Source organism: Phoenix dactylifera, chromosome 7 (assembly GCF_051530095.1).
Source record: "Phoenix dactylifera cultivar Ajwa chromosome 7, Ajwa_hap1_PhDact_Kaust_v1.1, whole genome shotgun sequence".
Taxonomy (NCBI): Eukaryota; Viridiplantae; Streptophyta; class Magnoliopsida; order Arecales; family Arecaceae; genus Phoenix; species Phoenix dactylifera.
In genome coordinates this window covers 32,755,859-32,771,019 of record NC_143196.1, presented here as the reverse complement: position 1 = coordinate 32,771,019, position 15,161 = coordinate 32,755,859, and the positions used below count along the sequence as shown (strand labels likewise).

The following is a 15,161-nucleotide window of genomic DNA, read 5'->3' as shown; positions in this document are numbered from 1 at the left end:
GCCCCCACAATAAATATACATACTTGTAACATTTTGTATCTTGCTACCTGAATGAAGAGGTCATTAGTTATTTTTTTTCTCTCTCTCTTTCTAGTGCCCCTCACTTAATCACTATGTGCACAGAGAGGCAGAGAGAGAGAGAGAGGGGTGGTGGGGGTTATTCATGACTAAACCCAATCATTGGACTCTAAAAATCCCACCAAGATTGGGCCGTTAATGTCGCGAGGAATAGTTGGCATGCTAACGAGGAGGACTTCACGTAGGGGTCCAGCCAGAGAGGGAGAAGTTGGTAGGCATGTGATGGTCATCCCCGTGCGGGTGCATGAAAAGTCACGCTCCATTACGTGGAATTATCATTACAAACACACCCCCGCATGTTCTCCTATGCACTTATTATATTTCAACAAGATAGCATAAGCTTTTTTGACCATCTTCCTCCCCCCGCCCCCGCCCCCGCCCTATGAAACCATCCATGCATGCATTCGAATTATAGCATGGAGTATGAATTGATTATAATTAAGTCTATAAGACTGCTGCAAAATAATTCTTCCTCTTCACCAATTTGTTTTCAATTCTGTGTCTCATTTTAATTTTAGTGACGAGCTAATCTTCAATGTTCCTGCACATTGTGTTTCTTATATTTGGGCTGTCCTATCTTGTTTCCTCTCATGCTTTAAAAAAAAAAAAAGCACCATAACCATCATGGAAATTAGTTAATATTTTTTCTTAATATTTTTTAATTTTAGGTTTATCTTTTTTTTATAGAAAAAGAAGGAATATCCCATTGAAATTTCATTGCAAGAGTTAATGAAGTGAAATAAAACAACATGACAAATTTTAGCTTCATAAATTTGTTTTATAATAACATTCACAGGATGTCTAAGTTCATCAAGTGAATAGCAGAAACAACATCATCATTGCAAGCATCGCCACCTCTTGAGCATGACGTAAAAATCTGACTTGTCCCCAAGACAATAATTTACATCCTGAAAAGTTTTCAATATTTTATCAAAAGGTTATACTATGTTTTTATTGAAAATATAAGAAATGCCGTATGATTCTATAAGTGATGTAATGAAAAGTCATCACAGCACCAGTGGTCTAGTGGTAGAATAGTACCCTGCCACGGTACAGACCCGGGTTCGATTCCCGGCTGGTGCAAAGTTCAATCAATACCCCCACGATTTTGACCCTTTTTTTTTGTCACCTTCAACGAAGGTAGTGGAGTTTTGGTGCATTTCATTCTAAGAAAGCTGAGGCTTTGAATTCTGGTACCAAGTGGGAGGCATTCCTAAGACCTAGGATTCTACCAAAACACTTATGACACTTGATTCCTTGACCCCCCCCATAGATCATCTGCCCTTGATAACTACTCCATATATGCATCACTCTTGATGGGAAGGGCCCAAGACCTTGAGAATGCCATAAGACCTCCCTCCCAACTCCTATGATTTAGATTTCACAGAAAAGATGTGTAATGGCCCTAGACTCAGATCATTTATTTGTTGCAATAAGAATTGCAATAGTCATCCTCGGAGTCGATAACGAACCATATTGTTATGATTATGTAACAATACAAATATATAGCATTGCTAAATATATAGTACATCATTAAGGAATGATATATTCATCATATTGCAGTCGAACATCATCCTTTTAGTTCTTATGAAATATTTCTTCAAATTTTAGCCTTCAAATTCCAAAAAATAGGAATCTTTATTTCCTCAGATAATGGTGATTTAAGTTTATTATTTATCAAAAAAATATTTTTGTTAAGATAATATTTCAATTTTTTAAGGACATGATTCTTTTTTATTGTTCGGATAATTCATGAATTTTGAATTCCACTCGAAGCAATAATTCTATTCATGCTTTTAGGATTTTTATTCAATTCCTTTGAGTTGCCAATTCATAAAAGAATAGATTTCATTTCCAAAAGCCAAGCAAATTCTCAAAATAACAATAGTGATGCAATGCATCAAGAGCACATTTCTTCCCCAAGTTCTATCAATGAAATGGAGAACCATCTTTTTTAAAAAAAGCAAAAAAGAGGGTTGGCATGCACAATATTATTAGCCTTCACATCCACGCCACAAATCTAAAGAAGATAGCCAACAGAAAGAAGTCCTCACCTTAATTATGATTTTGCAGACCCAGAATATTGCATCCATCAGATGAACCAAAACATATTAACAGCGGACTTTCTCGATGCCGGTCCCAAATCTTTCGAGAGGATTCATCATACATGACTGTCACCAATAAAGATCAGCAATTAAAATGAGAAGATCAATAGATTACTCTGTGATTAGCCTCTGAAGGACAAATCAAGCAACTGCAGAAACTAATGTAGTGAATGTTAAATCATAATTTACGTAAATATCAGTAAGATTTAGTGTAGCATAAGAAACACACTCCAGTCAAAATCGCAATAGAAGCTTGCTGCCCTTTCTATCCAAATAACTGGATTCCCTCTTTCTAGTGCTCTGTTATGTTGGCAGTCATTATGATGAAACGTGGACTCATTGTGATAATACTACTATAATGATCAATCCACTCATACCTAAGTGGGTTGTCACACCCACAACCAGTGCAAGGGATTCGAATCCCTTTAACGTCATTGCTCTATACATTACTAGCGAAAGTGCTGCCTTGTTGGTTAATTGTTGTGAGTGCAATAGGGGCCATTGTCAATTTGTGATGTAATAAAAATAGTTCTAAAAAGAAAGAATCTCTCTAAAAGAGTTGTTTCAGAGAAAGAAACTAATTTCACTTGATAGATTAACCTTAAGACATGCAAATTATAATATTATACGGTCCACATGTTCTGTTCTTTCCTTCATAAGTGGAGGATCTATTCCATGGATGCTGAAACTACTCGATGCGAATCTTCAGCATCACCAGTTTATTTTCGTTCTAAATTATAAAGCTCGATACTCAACTAGAACAAAAAAGTGAAAATTACATCATGGATATTTCTAAATTGTGCTATATGAAGTTTCCAAGTAAAGCAGGATAATGAAAATAATGTGTTTTAGCCTAAATTCTCTCATAGAAAACTTCAGTAGTTCAATATACTTTCATCACAAGTATTCTGGCAATGCTACCGAGGAGGTGGAGTGTTGCACCAGCCTATATGATGCATATATCACAGTATAACACAGAATACACCACTCAAGTTAAGAGTACCATTCTCTCACAAAGAAATATCAGAACAAGTACAACTAGAACGTAAATAACAACCTAAAAAGATAATACTGAATGCACAAAAAGGGGCATGGATAAATAAAAGTAGAGTGAAAAGCACAGAGGGGCTATCATCACCTCCAATGACCATAGGAGAGCAGTAAGAGAGGTCTTGATGTCTAATATTTGTGGTGGGTCGCCGATCTCTTTTTTCGAAGGACAGCATAAGGACCTTCGCTCGTGCTCCCGTGCTTTTGTATATTTAATGTGTATGAAAAGCAACCTAAATATATCTATAAGGTCCTTTACAATGTGTAACGATGGCCACTACTAGTTGATCCACCAACAAAGCACAAGACCTGGGTGATAAAGTTGGCAGACAAAAGTGGTGTAGGTCTTATTTATGGAGTTCTGCTACGAAAGCATGAGAGCTTGCTTTGCATTTATATGAATTATACTTTTTTAAAAGAAAAAAAACACTGGGTACATATGCAAGCATGGCATCATTACCTTAGGATTTTAGAGTCTAAAATGCCCATGAGAACCTAACAACAGATCCTTCAATAAGCTAAGATAAATCTTGTCAGATCCTGTTCTTTTGACCGAGGCCAAACATTCCCTACATCCTCTTTATTCGGCACTACATATACTAACCAACTCGCCAACCTCATAACCTCTGCGTCTCTAATTATTCTCATGTCCACCTTCTCTCAAACTGAGCATCTTTCTCTCTGTTCTGTAGCTTTTCTTCTCCACCAACTTTCTGAACCCCAAGACCAACATATTCCTCTTCTCCCTTCTCTCTCACTCCCTCCCTCTTTGCCATGACAATGAAGAATCCCCTGCAGCTTTTCTCTCCTGCCACTGTACTGTTGCTTCTATTTGTGTTTCCGCCTTCGTCGTCGTCGTCAACCTTTGATCGCAAACAGGATGGGTATCCAAGTACAAAGACCGATGGAGAAGCTCTGCTCCTTTTCAAGAACTCAATCCAGAAGGACCCAAATGGAGTCCTGTCAAGTTGGAAGCCCAATCGAAATCCATGCAGCTGGTATGGAGTCTCCTGCGATCTAGGAAGAGCTACTCAACTCAATCTGAGCGGCTGCAATCTCTCAGGGACTCTCTCATTCTACTCTCTCTCATCACTTGACATGTTATCAGTTCTCAATCTCTCTAACAATGTTTTTTATATAAATTCCAGTACTTCTTTGCTTCAACTCCCGCATGCATTGAAACAGCTTGATCTCTCTTCTGCTGGAGTTGTTGGTCTCATACCAGAAGATTTCCTCTCAGTTTATCCTAATCTCATGTATTTGAATCTTTCGCACAGCAATCTTACTGGTTCTCTGCCGGAGAATCTCTTATCCAAGTCAGAGAATTTGCAAGTTTTCGATCTCTCTTTTAACAACTTGTCGAGTAGCATTTCTGATCTTCAGTTTGGAAACTCCTGCAAGAGCCTGCTTTATATAGATCTCTCAGAAAACCATATTATAGATATCATTCCATCTTCCTTGTCCAATTGCACCAACCTGAAGACCCTAAATTTATCATTCAATGCACTTGTTGGAGAGATACCACAATCTTTCAGTGAACTGAGAAGCTTAGAGAAATTAGACCTCTCTAGTAACCACCTCACTGGTTCAATTCCATATGGGTTAGCAAATGCTTGTGGATCCCTTCTGCAGCTAAAGCTCTCAAATAACAACATCTCCGGTCTAATCCCTGATTCCTTCTACTCATGCTATTCACTCCAATTGCTCGACTTGGCTAATAATAACATCTTGGGTCCTTTTCCAAATGATGTTCTCCAAAACCTCGTTTCCTTGGAAAGCCTTCTATTGAGCAATAACTTCATTTCTGGACCATTTCCAAGTTCCATCTCTGCATGCAAGCGACTAAGAATTGCAGACTTCAGTTCGAATAAGATTAGCGGTGTCATGCCTCCTGATATCTGCTCCGGGGAATCCTCACTTGAACAGCTACGAGTTCCTGATAATCTGATCAGGGGTCAGATTCCACCTCAACTGTCAAACTGTTCCCAGCTCAGGACAATTGATCTCAGCATCAACTACCTCCAAGGTATAATTCCACCAGAGTTTGGCCTGCTCAAAAACCTTGAGCATTTGATGCTCTGGTTCAATGGCTTGCATGGCCAAATCCCTGCTGAATTAGGCCAATGCTCGCAGCTAAGGAACCTCATCCTGAATAATAACTTCCTTGGTGGTGACATCCCAGTCGAGCTGTTCAACTGCAGCAATCTTGAATGGATCTCACTCACCAGCAATGGAATCACCGGAAGAATCTTACCAGAGTTTGGCTGGCTCTCCAGGCTGGCAGTCCTCCAGCTTGCAAACAATAGCCTCAGCGGAGAGATCCCAAAAGAGCTTGGGAACTGCAGGAGCTTGGTGTGGTTGGATTTGAACAGCAACCACCTGACAGGTGAGATCCCACCACGGCTTGGCCGACAACTCGGAGCAAAAGCTTTGAGTGGAATTCTATCAGGCAATACCTTGGCTTTTGTCCGAAACGTGGGGAATTCATGCAAAGGAGTGGGAGGGTTGCTGGAATTTGCTGGAATCCGGCCGGAGAGGCTACTGCAAGTGCCAACTCTGAAGACTTGCGACTTCACAAGATTGTACTCCGGCGCGGCTCTAAGCGACTGGACTCATTACCAAACACTGGAGTACCTCGATCTTTCATATAATAAGCTTCATGGCAATATCCCAGACGAATTCGGGGACATGGTGGTCCTACAAGTGCTGGACTTAGCCCACAACAAGTTGACAGGGGTGATCCCAGCATCCCTCGGCCGCCTTCGAAACCTTGGAGTCTTTGATGCCTCGCACAACAACTTGCAGGGTAGCATTCCAGAGTCCTTCTCTAATCTTTCCTTCTTGGTACAGATAGACCTATCAGAAAATAACTTGAGTGGACCGATCCCATCGAGGGGGCAGCTCAGCACACTTCCCGCAAGTCAGTATGCGAACAACCCTGGCCTCTGTGGTGTCCCCTTGCCTCCCTGCCAGGAGGCAAACGACCTTCCCACTGCAACTCCATCAGACTACGGGAGGGAAGGTGGAAGGAGCTCAGCTGCTGCTTGGGCCAACAGCATCGTGCTTGGAGTTCTCGTCTCGGTGGCCTCCATATGTGTTCTTATAGTGTGGGCAATCGCCATGCGAGCGAGGCGAAAGGAAGCGGAGGAAGCCAGGATGCTAAATAGCCTCCAAGCTACCCATGCAGCAACAACTTGGAAAATTGGGAAGGAGAAGGAGGCTCTGAGCATCAATGTCGCCACTTTCCAGAGGCAGCTCCGTAAGCTGACATTCTCACAGCTCATTGAGGCCACCAATGGCTTCTCTGCAGCAAGCCTCATCGGTTGTGGAGGCTTCGGGGAAGTGTTCAAGGCCACATTGAAGGATGGCTCGAGCGTCGCAATAAAGAAGCTAATACATTTAAGCTATCAGGGTGATCGGGAATTCATGGCGGAGATGGAGACCTTGGGCAAGATCAAGCATAAGAACCTCGTGCCTCTCCTGGGTTATTGCAAGATAGGCGAGGAGAGGCTTCTTGTCTATGAGTACATGAGGTTCGGGAGCCTGGAAGACATGCTGCATGGTAAAAGGGCCCGGGAAATGATGCTCGGCTGGGAGGAGAGGAAGAAGATTGCAAGGGGTGCAGCAAAGGGCTTATGCTTCCTCCACCACAACTGCATTCCTCACATCATACACCGAGACATGAAATCGAGCAACGTGTTGTTGGACAATGAGATGGAGGCAAGGGTGTCAGACTTTGGGATGGCAAGGCTTATAAGCGCGTTGGACACTCATCTTAGCGTAAGCACGCTCGCCGGGACTCCTGGCTACGTGCCACCGGAGTACTATCAGAGCTTCCGGTGCACCGCAAAAGGCGACGTGTACTCATTCGGGGTGGTGCTGCTTGAAATACTCACAGGGAAGAGGCCGACCGATAAAGAGGACTTTGGTGACTCCAACTTGGTGGGTTGGGTGAAGATGAAGGTAAGGGAAGGAAAAGGGAGGGAGGTGATTGACGGAGGACTCCTGCTCGCGAGCCAAGGTGACGAGGAGAAGGAGATGAAGAGGTTTATGGAGATCACACTGCAGTGTGTGGAGGACTTCCCGTCGAAGAGGCCCAACATGCTGCAGGTGGTGGCCATGATGAGGGAGCTAAAGACTGCTGCTGTGGATGGAAGCATTGCTTAATAGAAGTTTCTAGTTTGTTCTTTTGACTTGTTGTAGCATCAATGCGATGACATCGTGTTGTTATATTATCAGCGGATGATGCTTTGTTTTAGAGAATGCTACTATGTTTGCACTCAATAATTAATTGGAATGTCAAGTAAAAGTACAACTTGAACAAGTATTGAGCACTGGTTGGAGAGTAATGTTGATAGGTTTTGTTAAATTCTCTCTTTTTTTTATTAAGGTAAATTAGGCCTGCTAACAAAGTGTTGATGCTTCCTTGCTTCCTAGAAAAGGGAGAATTCTGATAATTTTTGGTGAACTCGGCATGGAAGAGAAGTAATTTTCGATCGGAAGATATGAACTTTGAGGCAACATGCAGTGGATTTAAAGAGACTCTCAGGTGGTCCCAAGCATCGGTTCGGAAGGAATGTCAGGCCAAATATACCTACAGTAGTAGACAGTGATCAAGGAAAAAGAAACAGAGAAAATTTCTCGTAAACAAAAGCTAGTCATTCAATTGGCAATTAATCGAACATGTGATGCGCATTCTTATCAGGGGGTTGCTAAAGGGGACGCAATCCAATTGTGCCGAGCAAGCGGAAATGGAGCCACCAGCCTGCATCTATCGCTGATCAAATGTCTGCTTCGACCGAGAAATAGATCATGGGCTGATTCATGGGCAATCTTTGGAGCCATGCTATTCGTCTTTTTGAAGGCAGACTAGCTAGATGAGTATTTTGCAAAAACATTCACCGCCTTTTTCATTTCTGCCATAACGGGCCCAAGTATTTTCGTTCGAATTCGCAAACAAGACACTTGTATGTAATATTGACAGAACATACTGGGGTTCTTGTTATCTTGTAATAATAATTTTCTCAAGTTTGGGCTGGTACCGGTAAGCCGCTTGCCGAGTAGCTCGAGGCTTGTGATACTTCTGTGTAATACGGATACCATGAAAGGGGTTGTGTGTAATACTTGTGTTAATTAGTCCACTAACGCCTCGAGACTTGGTCAAATTCCGAAAAATAAAAGGAAAGAGAGAGAAGAAAGCGACTTCTCGGATCTTTCCAAGTGCCACTGGTGAAGCTGGCAGCGAAAAATGTTCTCCTCCAATCTCAGACTATGGCTTTTTAATATTTTTTATACATAATTTTTAATTTTTTTTTGGTTGGCATCTCTTGTTTGTATAAGAATTCGTGCAAATGTATGTTTAATTTTATATTGATTATTTTATTTGGATTGATCATGAGCTGATTGTAGTATTTGTAATTGAATTAGAATAAATTTGGAATCTTAATTTAGCACGGATACTAGAACTTAAATGAGAGAAATATGTGAAGAACTCTTGCAAATATATATTAAGTCTTACATCGGTTATTCACTGAAAATATCTTGGGTATTTATACAAGGCTAAAAAATCTCAATAATATCTTCCAGTAACATTTTGAGGTTCTAAATTGTAAATCGAAAAATAATTTATGGATGTTAGTTCGTTTTTAATTATTTTTTAACTTAGGAAAAGTTTTATTGGTATTTTACTTGATTTTATCGGAAAGATTGGGCCTTCAGTGCTTTTTTACCTAAGATGCTGAGGGGTCGGCATACATCTGTGGTTCTTCCGTTCTAAGAAACTGCACTTAGTTTTATTTTGTTGTCATGATGATTGCCCTGTGTCTTCCCCTACTTATCAAAGTGTTCTTTATCTATCATGACGCAATTATCTGTTTAAAAATTTAAAATTTGTGGTCATGAGTTATCGAAAATTTTGATGAATTGCTTATGTTTGAAATCAAGTAAGATTCAGCGAGTGCACGATATGTGTCCTTACAATTCCAACAACAAAACAAAGGGAAAAAAATAAATCTCATCCTAAAAAAATCCAAGGGAATATCCTGGAGGTGTCCAAGCCTGGCGGCGCCGTCGGGCTACTTCCCTGCAGGTCAAGATGCCATGCTCCTGGGGAATCCGGTAGATAAAATCTCTCAAGTAGGCATTCAGGTCGCATATTGGGTAGCCCAGATAGTAATCATACATGGTAGAATGGAGTGAGCAAAGTCCTCAAGTCAACAAATTGGGCAAATTTGATATGATAGTTTATATTACTGAAATGTTGATAGATAAAGTTGCCATAAACTTCCAGAATACAAAGGACTTGGCTTTTTTCAATTAGTAATACATGGAAAACAAGAGCATAAAAGTTGCTGACAACTCATCTCAACCCTTAGATCTCACCATCCCAAAGTTCTATGAGGGATTTATAGGGCCCATCAACTGAAACAAACGCCATTCCTGAACATCCTCTGCACTGTGGAACCTGGCTGATCTTTAACCTCTCTTCTTCAGTCAACTCCCAATCCAGTATGTCCAGGTTCTCCTTCAACCTCTTCTCATCAAAGCTCTTGACCAGCACACAGTCTCCTTGCTCAAATACCCACCTTAGGCAGATCTATGGAAATGGTAATGAATGTCATGAGTGCAGGTACAGTGGTGAAAATTAACAATGTTACAGCAAAATAGGTTGGTTATGCTTCCGAACTTACCTGAGCCAGAGTCTTCCCTTTAGCTTCAGCAATCTCTTTCAGAACATCACACTCCATAACCCGAGCTGTGCCCCACAGAGTTCCTTTTGCTCCTAAAGGTGAGTAAGCACACATTTGAATTCCCTTGGCTGCACAAAATTGTCTCAACTTCTTTTGCTGCCATAAAGGATTCACCTCAACCTAAACCAAAAGAATTTATCCAAATCCTCATAATCCATTTGTATTAAGTTGGAAAATGAGAGTCACCCCAGCCTCACTCACTTGATTGACGGCAGGAGGAATTCTCGCAGTAGAGAGTAATGTCTCCAGCTTCTTGCAGGAGAAATTGCTGACTCCAATGGACTTTGTCAGCCCATGTCTCTTGCACTCCTCCATCTCTTCCCACACTGATTTCATATCGAATGGCATAAGGTCCTCCTTTGGTGGTGGAAACTCGTACTTTCCTGGCTTCGTGCTCATGGGCCAATGTATGAGATAAAGATCAAGGTACTCCAATTGAAGATTCCTGAACAGCGAGCAATTCATTTCTGTAAGCCTTGTTCCATCAAAATTTGTTGAGTATATTTTGAGTTTACAAGTTCTAGAAGATCTAAACTGCTTACTGCAGGAATACTAGTTCGATTATAAATCAGGTTACTCTATTCTATGTCTCTTGTAACTTGAGTGTCCTAGAGATCGGGTATATTGGGGGCTACAGAAATAGATCAATAGTTCGAACCACATAAATATTATGCACTCCTGTTATTCTCTCTATCGCAACAAAATTGGGTAGGTTATAGACCATGGCTCCAGATTAAGTAGACTCAATGGAAGGATTAAGTATATTTCCGAGGCAAGCTATCCATCAAAGGGAAAACTAATTAGAATTAAAGGAAGCACAAGAGATGGTGCATGCATGGCGTTGTGGTATTTTACCGAAGAGTTTTACGGAGTGCTGGGAGGACATGCCCACGGTGAGCATCACTGCACCATAGCTTGGAGGTAATGAAGAGCTCATCTCGGGATCTGATGAGGCCGGAGCTGAGTGCCTCAGCTATAGCCTCGCCCAGAGGCTGCTCAGATTGGTAAAGAGCGGCCGAGTCGAAGTGTCGATAGCCAAGCTCGATCGCCCGTAGAACGGCTGATCGCGTGGCATCAGATGGAGAAAAGGGGTAGACTGCAGTGCCCATGCCAATCAGAGGCATGGCTTTTGAGCCTGAGCTCAGGGCCACCTCTGGGATACCTCTCACGGCCATGCTTTCCATGGTGTTGTGATTGTTTTCTTAGCAGAGAATGTAATCTCCAAGCTTATATAGAGCGAGCTGCCGACATGGCCTCCATGCAAGCAAATGTGTGTCACATGCAAGCTGTTCATGATCTGACCCTCGGACTGAAGGTTACTTTGAACATAAAATTTGTCAGAGATATACGCGGGGATTGTTTGTGGCCCTCTTTTATTTGAGGCAAGCTATTTCATTTGTAGAGATTATTTTTGTGGTAGGTGCTTTAGTAGTTAATTTCTCTTTATGGAGGTAGGGAAAGGAGACCGCCCCATAAGGATTTTGTTCTTGTGATGGTTTTATATTCTCCTCTCTTTTGCCATGCAACTCACATGCCTTGCAGCTTTTTTATTTTTTTAAACGAAACAAACACCTAAATTACAGTTTTCTGATTTAATTAAGGAGTTAGAAAATAAGCTGTGCACCTAAATTACAGTTTTCTGAGTTTGTAGAAAATAAGGATTTTGTTTAAAACGTTCCCTCGAAAGACATGCCTATAGGCTAACTTATTCAAATGCTTTCTCCAAAGGTGGTTCACGTGCCTGCCGACCTTTTTTATTGGGGCATGACTCCCATGCCAATCTTGCAAGAACAGCCAACGCGCAAACACAGCTAGATAAGAGATTCTACAAACTCGAGTGGGGCGCCGGGCGGAGACAAAATAATAGTCTGGGAATAAGGACTTGACTAAAAAAACTGTAAATGTATTTTTCAAATAAGTGATTAGATGTGCTGAATTATTAAAATCCCGAGAAGAAAATAAAGTACAGTGGGTATTCTCCACCAGCGATCATCAAGCTTCCTTCTCTCTCTTGTTTTCCTTCAAAAACACAGCACCCCGTCACCGTGCCCGCCGAAAATCGAGGCCACAGTGCTCACCGGAGCCAATAAGAATTCGAATTCTTCTTCCCTGGCTTCTTTTTTCTTTATTGATTCATTGCTGGTCAGATTCTACCAAGGAATCGATTGAAAATCACTATAAAACCTCTCCCCTGCTCCTCTTCTTTCTCTTTTTCCGGCAATGCCCATCATCGGCGTTCATCGCCGAAGCCATCGGTCTCTTCCCTCCACTAGTCCCTAGCTAAAGCTGGACCCCCAACCACCAGCAAGCGGGCTGGGATCCGAGTACACTGAGCTAAGAAAATTTTTTTCTTGGCTCTATTTTTGGGTTGAATTTGGCTGGCTAGTTGTCGACTGCCACCTCGCCAGACCACCATATTAGCCACCAGCAACCCCCCCTTCCTTCCCTCGTTTACCAATAAGCAAAAAGAAAGAAAAGGAGGAGGAGAGAGAGAGCCATCCCTCTCTTCCTCTCTCTTGCTTTCTCCCTCTAGAAGACTTAGGAAACCCAGTATCGGGTCCTGCCGACTTGATTTATAAACCCGAGTTGACCCATGAAAAGAGGTTTGGAATTGTCTTGGTGCCCAAGCCGCCTACTGGACCAATCATCCCGGTCCTATTGAATGTCCATGAAATCCCCATTGATGAATCTTGTTGATTGATCTTAGTCTGATTGAGTTCGATCCATTGAGCAAATCGTCTAGACCTAACTTACCCGAAACCATCATATGCCCGATCAAGTCTTTTCGTATTATTTTATTACAATAATCAATTAGAGATTAATTTTATTGTTAATATTTTAAATAGGTCTAGCAGAGTCGTCGAGCAAAGTCTAACAATGTAAAACAAAAGAGGTAAGTATATCTTATAGTCCTTATTTCTTAAATGATTATATTTTTCGTGCATAAAATTTGCTTGTAGAAATATCTTGCTTTTCTTAAAATTATGGATCAGTATATATGTTATAAAAATCATGCTTTATTATGAAAAATAGTTTCGTAAATATTTTTATGAAAATAGCTTTGTTTGTGAGATATGAATCTAGTCATGCCATTTAGTATTTTTTATTTATTTATATGTATGATTTAAGAAAAAGATATAAGTTTTCTGAAGGCTCTCAAATTGCTATGACTGCCCCTAGAAATGGGAGCCAATCGACATTCTAGAGCTAGCATCCAATAAAAGCGGCCCTCTGTCAATAGGTTAAAACTGGTAACAAATACGAACTATAATATCTTATCGATTATAAAGATAGGCCTATCACGGGTTATAGTAACCATGGCACGAATATCTATAAGTAATATTTTAATCCATGATAAGATTAAATAACGTGAAGAATGATTTATGAATTTATTTGCAATATAAACTTAGAACTATGTTTATGAAAGATGGATGATTTATTCATGCATGATTTACTTCATTACTTGTTTTAATATACTGTATTATGAAATGGTTATTTTGGAATATCAGATATTTTTCTTAAATGATGCATTAATATGAAAAAACTTATACTTGATCCAGTAAGATAGTGAAATGTCTACTTACTGAGTTATGTAGCTCATATACCTCTATTTTTATTTTTCTCTCTATAAATGAATAGGGTCGACAGAAATGAAGGATGGTACATGCTTGAAGTTCGCACTAGCAAGCTCGACGATTTTGTAGAAGAATTTTAGTATTTTAAATTGATTATGAATTTGTAGTCAATGATTTTCTAAATATTGAGGATTATGAATTTTGTATTTATGTTTGGATTTAGAGGCTCTGAACCAGTATTGGTTGCATTTAATAGATAATGAAATTGAATTCCTATTTATTCTATTATATTTGAGATGGATTTGAAAGCTAAATGTAATATTGGCTTCATGTTATCGTGGGTTATACTCCTTGGTAGCACGGCCATATCATACTTTGGATCTGGAGTGTGACAAAGAGATTTTGACCCAACCCAAGTCATTGCTCCCCTTAAATCTAGAACCGTTAAAGCAACTATTATATACAATTTATATGTGGCATGGTTCGTTCATTTATATCTAGTGAACATGCTCATGCCGTTAGGTCACCTGACTTCGGTTATTCAAGCCTTGATAGGCACAAAGACCAAAATAATAATTAAAAAAAATAAAAAGGCATGCAAATATATAATTTTTAAATTATTTAATGGTATGCACCATGTGAAACGCATTTATAATCAAAGTGCTTTTTTTTCAATTATGTCCGCCGCGAGAATCCCATATTCTCAAGTCCGGCATGATAATAATTCTCTATACAATCGTCCCTTAAAAGATATCACGGATCACAATCGTAAGTACTCCAACCGAAGTTTTATACGACGATAAGAAAAGCATAGCTATGTAACACAAAATTAATGAAATAACTATGTATTTATGTATGTATTCATTCATTCATTCAAGACTAATATAGAGCACTTGAACGGGGCTTATATAAGCCTGAGGACCTCCATCCAATTCATGAGACTTTAAGGCCTGCTTAGACCATGAGATTGAGAGCTAGGTCTTTTCATCATAACTATGTATGTATATATGTATGTATTGCACAAGATTAATAGCACAACCATGCATGCATGCATGCATGTATGTATGTATGTATGTATGTATTCAAGACTAATATAGAGCACTTGAACATAGCTTGAGCCTGAGGACCTCCATCCAATTCATGGGACTTTAATGCCTACTTAGACCATGAGCTTGGGAACTAGATATTTTTATCATAACTATGTATGTATGCATGTATTTGGATCGCGGGGTAGGGAAGAAGAATCAACGAAGAATTTAGGAAAGAGCAGCGAAGGAACGTGACGAGCAAATTCTCGTCTCGAGATGTTAGAAGGTGCAAAATCAATAGGTGTCGGAGCTACTACAATTACTTCAGCTGGAGCTGCTGTCGTTATTGGAAACGTTCTCAGTTCTTCGATTCATTTCGTGGCACGAAATCCAGCTTTGATCATTCGCTTTTCTCGGGTTCCTAGCCCAAAGGTTCTAGGGTTCGAGAGAGAATTCCTACTTTTGCATAGTTTGTTTTTTAAATTCCTTTAGGTAACCAGTTCTCTGTCTTCTGTTACTGCACAAGAATGGGTACCCTAGGGGGTTCGCGGGGTGTCCCCCTGACACCTCACAGTG

The 15,161-nt window shown here is 40.4% G+C and overlaps 2 protein-coding genes and 1 non-coding gene across 3 annotated transcripts; 2 read left to right on the top strand and 1 right to left on the bottom strand.

Moving 5' to 3' along the window:
• Window positions 1-1,090: 1,090 nt before the first annotated feature.
• TRNAG-GCC (transfer RNA glycine (anticodon GCC)) lies at window positions 1,091-1,161 on the top strand. Its single transcript has one exon. It is a non-coding gene; the product is annotated as a tRNA-Gly (tRNA).
• Window positions 1,162-3,791: 2,630 nt separating this feature from the next.
• Window positions 3,792-7,645, top strand: BRL2 (BRI1-like 2). Its single transcript, XM_008800779.6, has one exon. It carries the CDS (start codon window positions 4,008-4,010, stop codon window positions 7,398-7,400), a length of 3,393 nt encoding a protein of 1,130 aa, XP_008799001.4. The 5' UTR covers window positions 3,792-4,007; the 3' UTR covers window positions 7,401-7,645.
• A 1,808-nt stretch (window positions 7,646-9,453) lies between these two features.
• Window positions 9,454-11,193, bottom strand: LOC103713121 (deoxymugineic acid synthase 1-D-like). Its single transcript, XM_008799936.6, has 4 exons — window positions 10,838-11,193; window positions 10,184-10,427; window positions 9,923-10,102; window positions 9,454-9,828 (listed from the first exon to the last, which is right to left on the bottom strand). The coding sequence occupies exons 1-4, from the start codon at window positions 11,164-11,166 to the stop codon at window positions 9,604-9,606; spliced, it is 978 nt and encodes a 325-aa protein (XP_008798158.4). The 5' UTR covers window positions 11,167-11,193; the 3' UTR covers window positions 9,454-9,603.
• Window positions 11,194-15,161: the final 3,968 nt, after the last annotated feature.

Bases quoted from the DNA above. Each gene is read 5' to 3' on its own strand.
- BRL2 (XM_008800779.6), top strand. From the start codon at position 4,008: ATGACAATGAAGAATCCCCTGCAGCTTTTCTCTCCTGCCACTGTACTG.
- LOC103713121 (XM_008799936.6), bottom strand. From the start codon at position 11,166: ATGGAAAGCATGGCCGTGAGAGGTATCCCAGAGGTGGCCCTGAGCTCA. The intron at 10,103-10,183 runs GTGAGTGAGGCT...CTTTTGGTTTAG, and splicing joins TTCCTCCTGCCGTCAATCAA to GTTGAGGTGAATCCTTTATG. The intron at 9,829-9,922 runs GTAAGTTCGGAA...CCATTTCCATAG, and splicing joins AAGGGAAGACTCTGGCTCAG to ATCTGCCTAAGGTGGGTATT.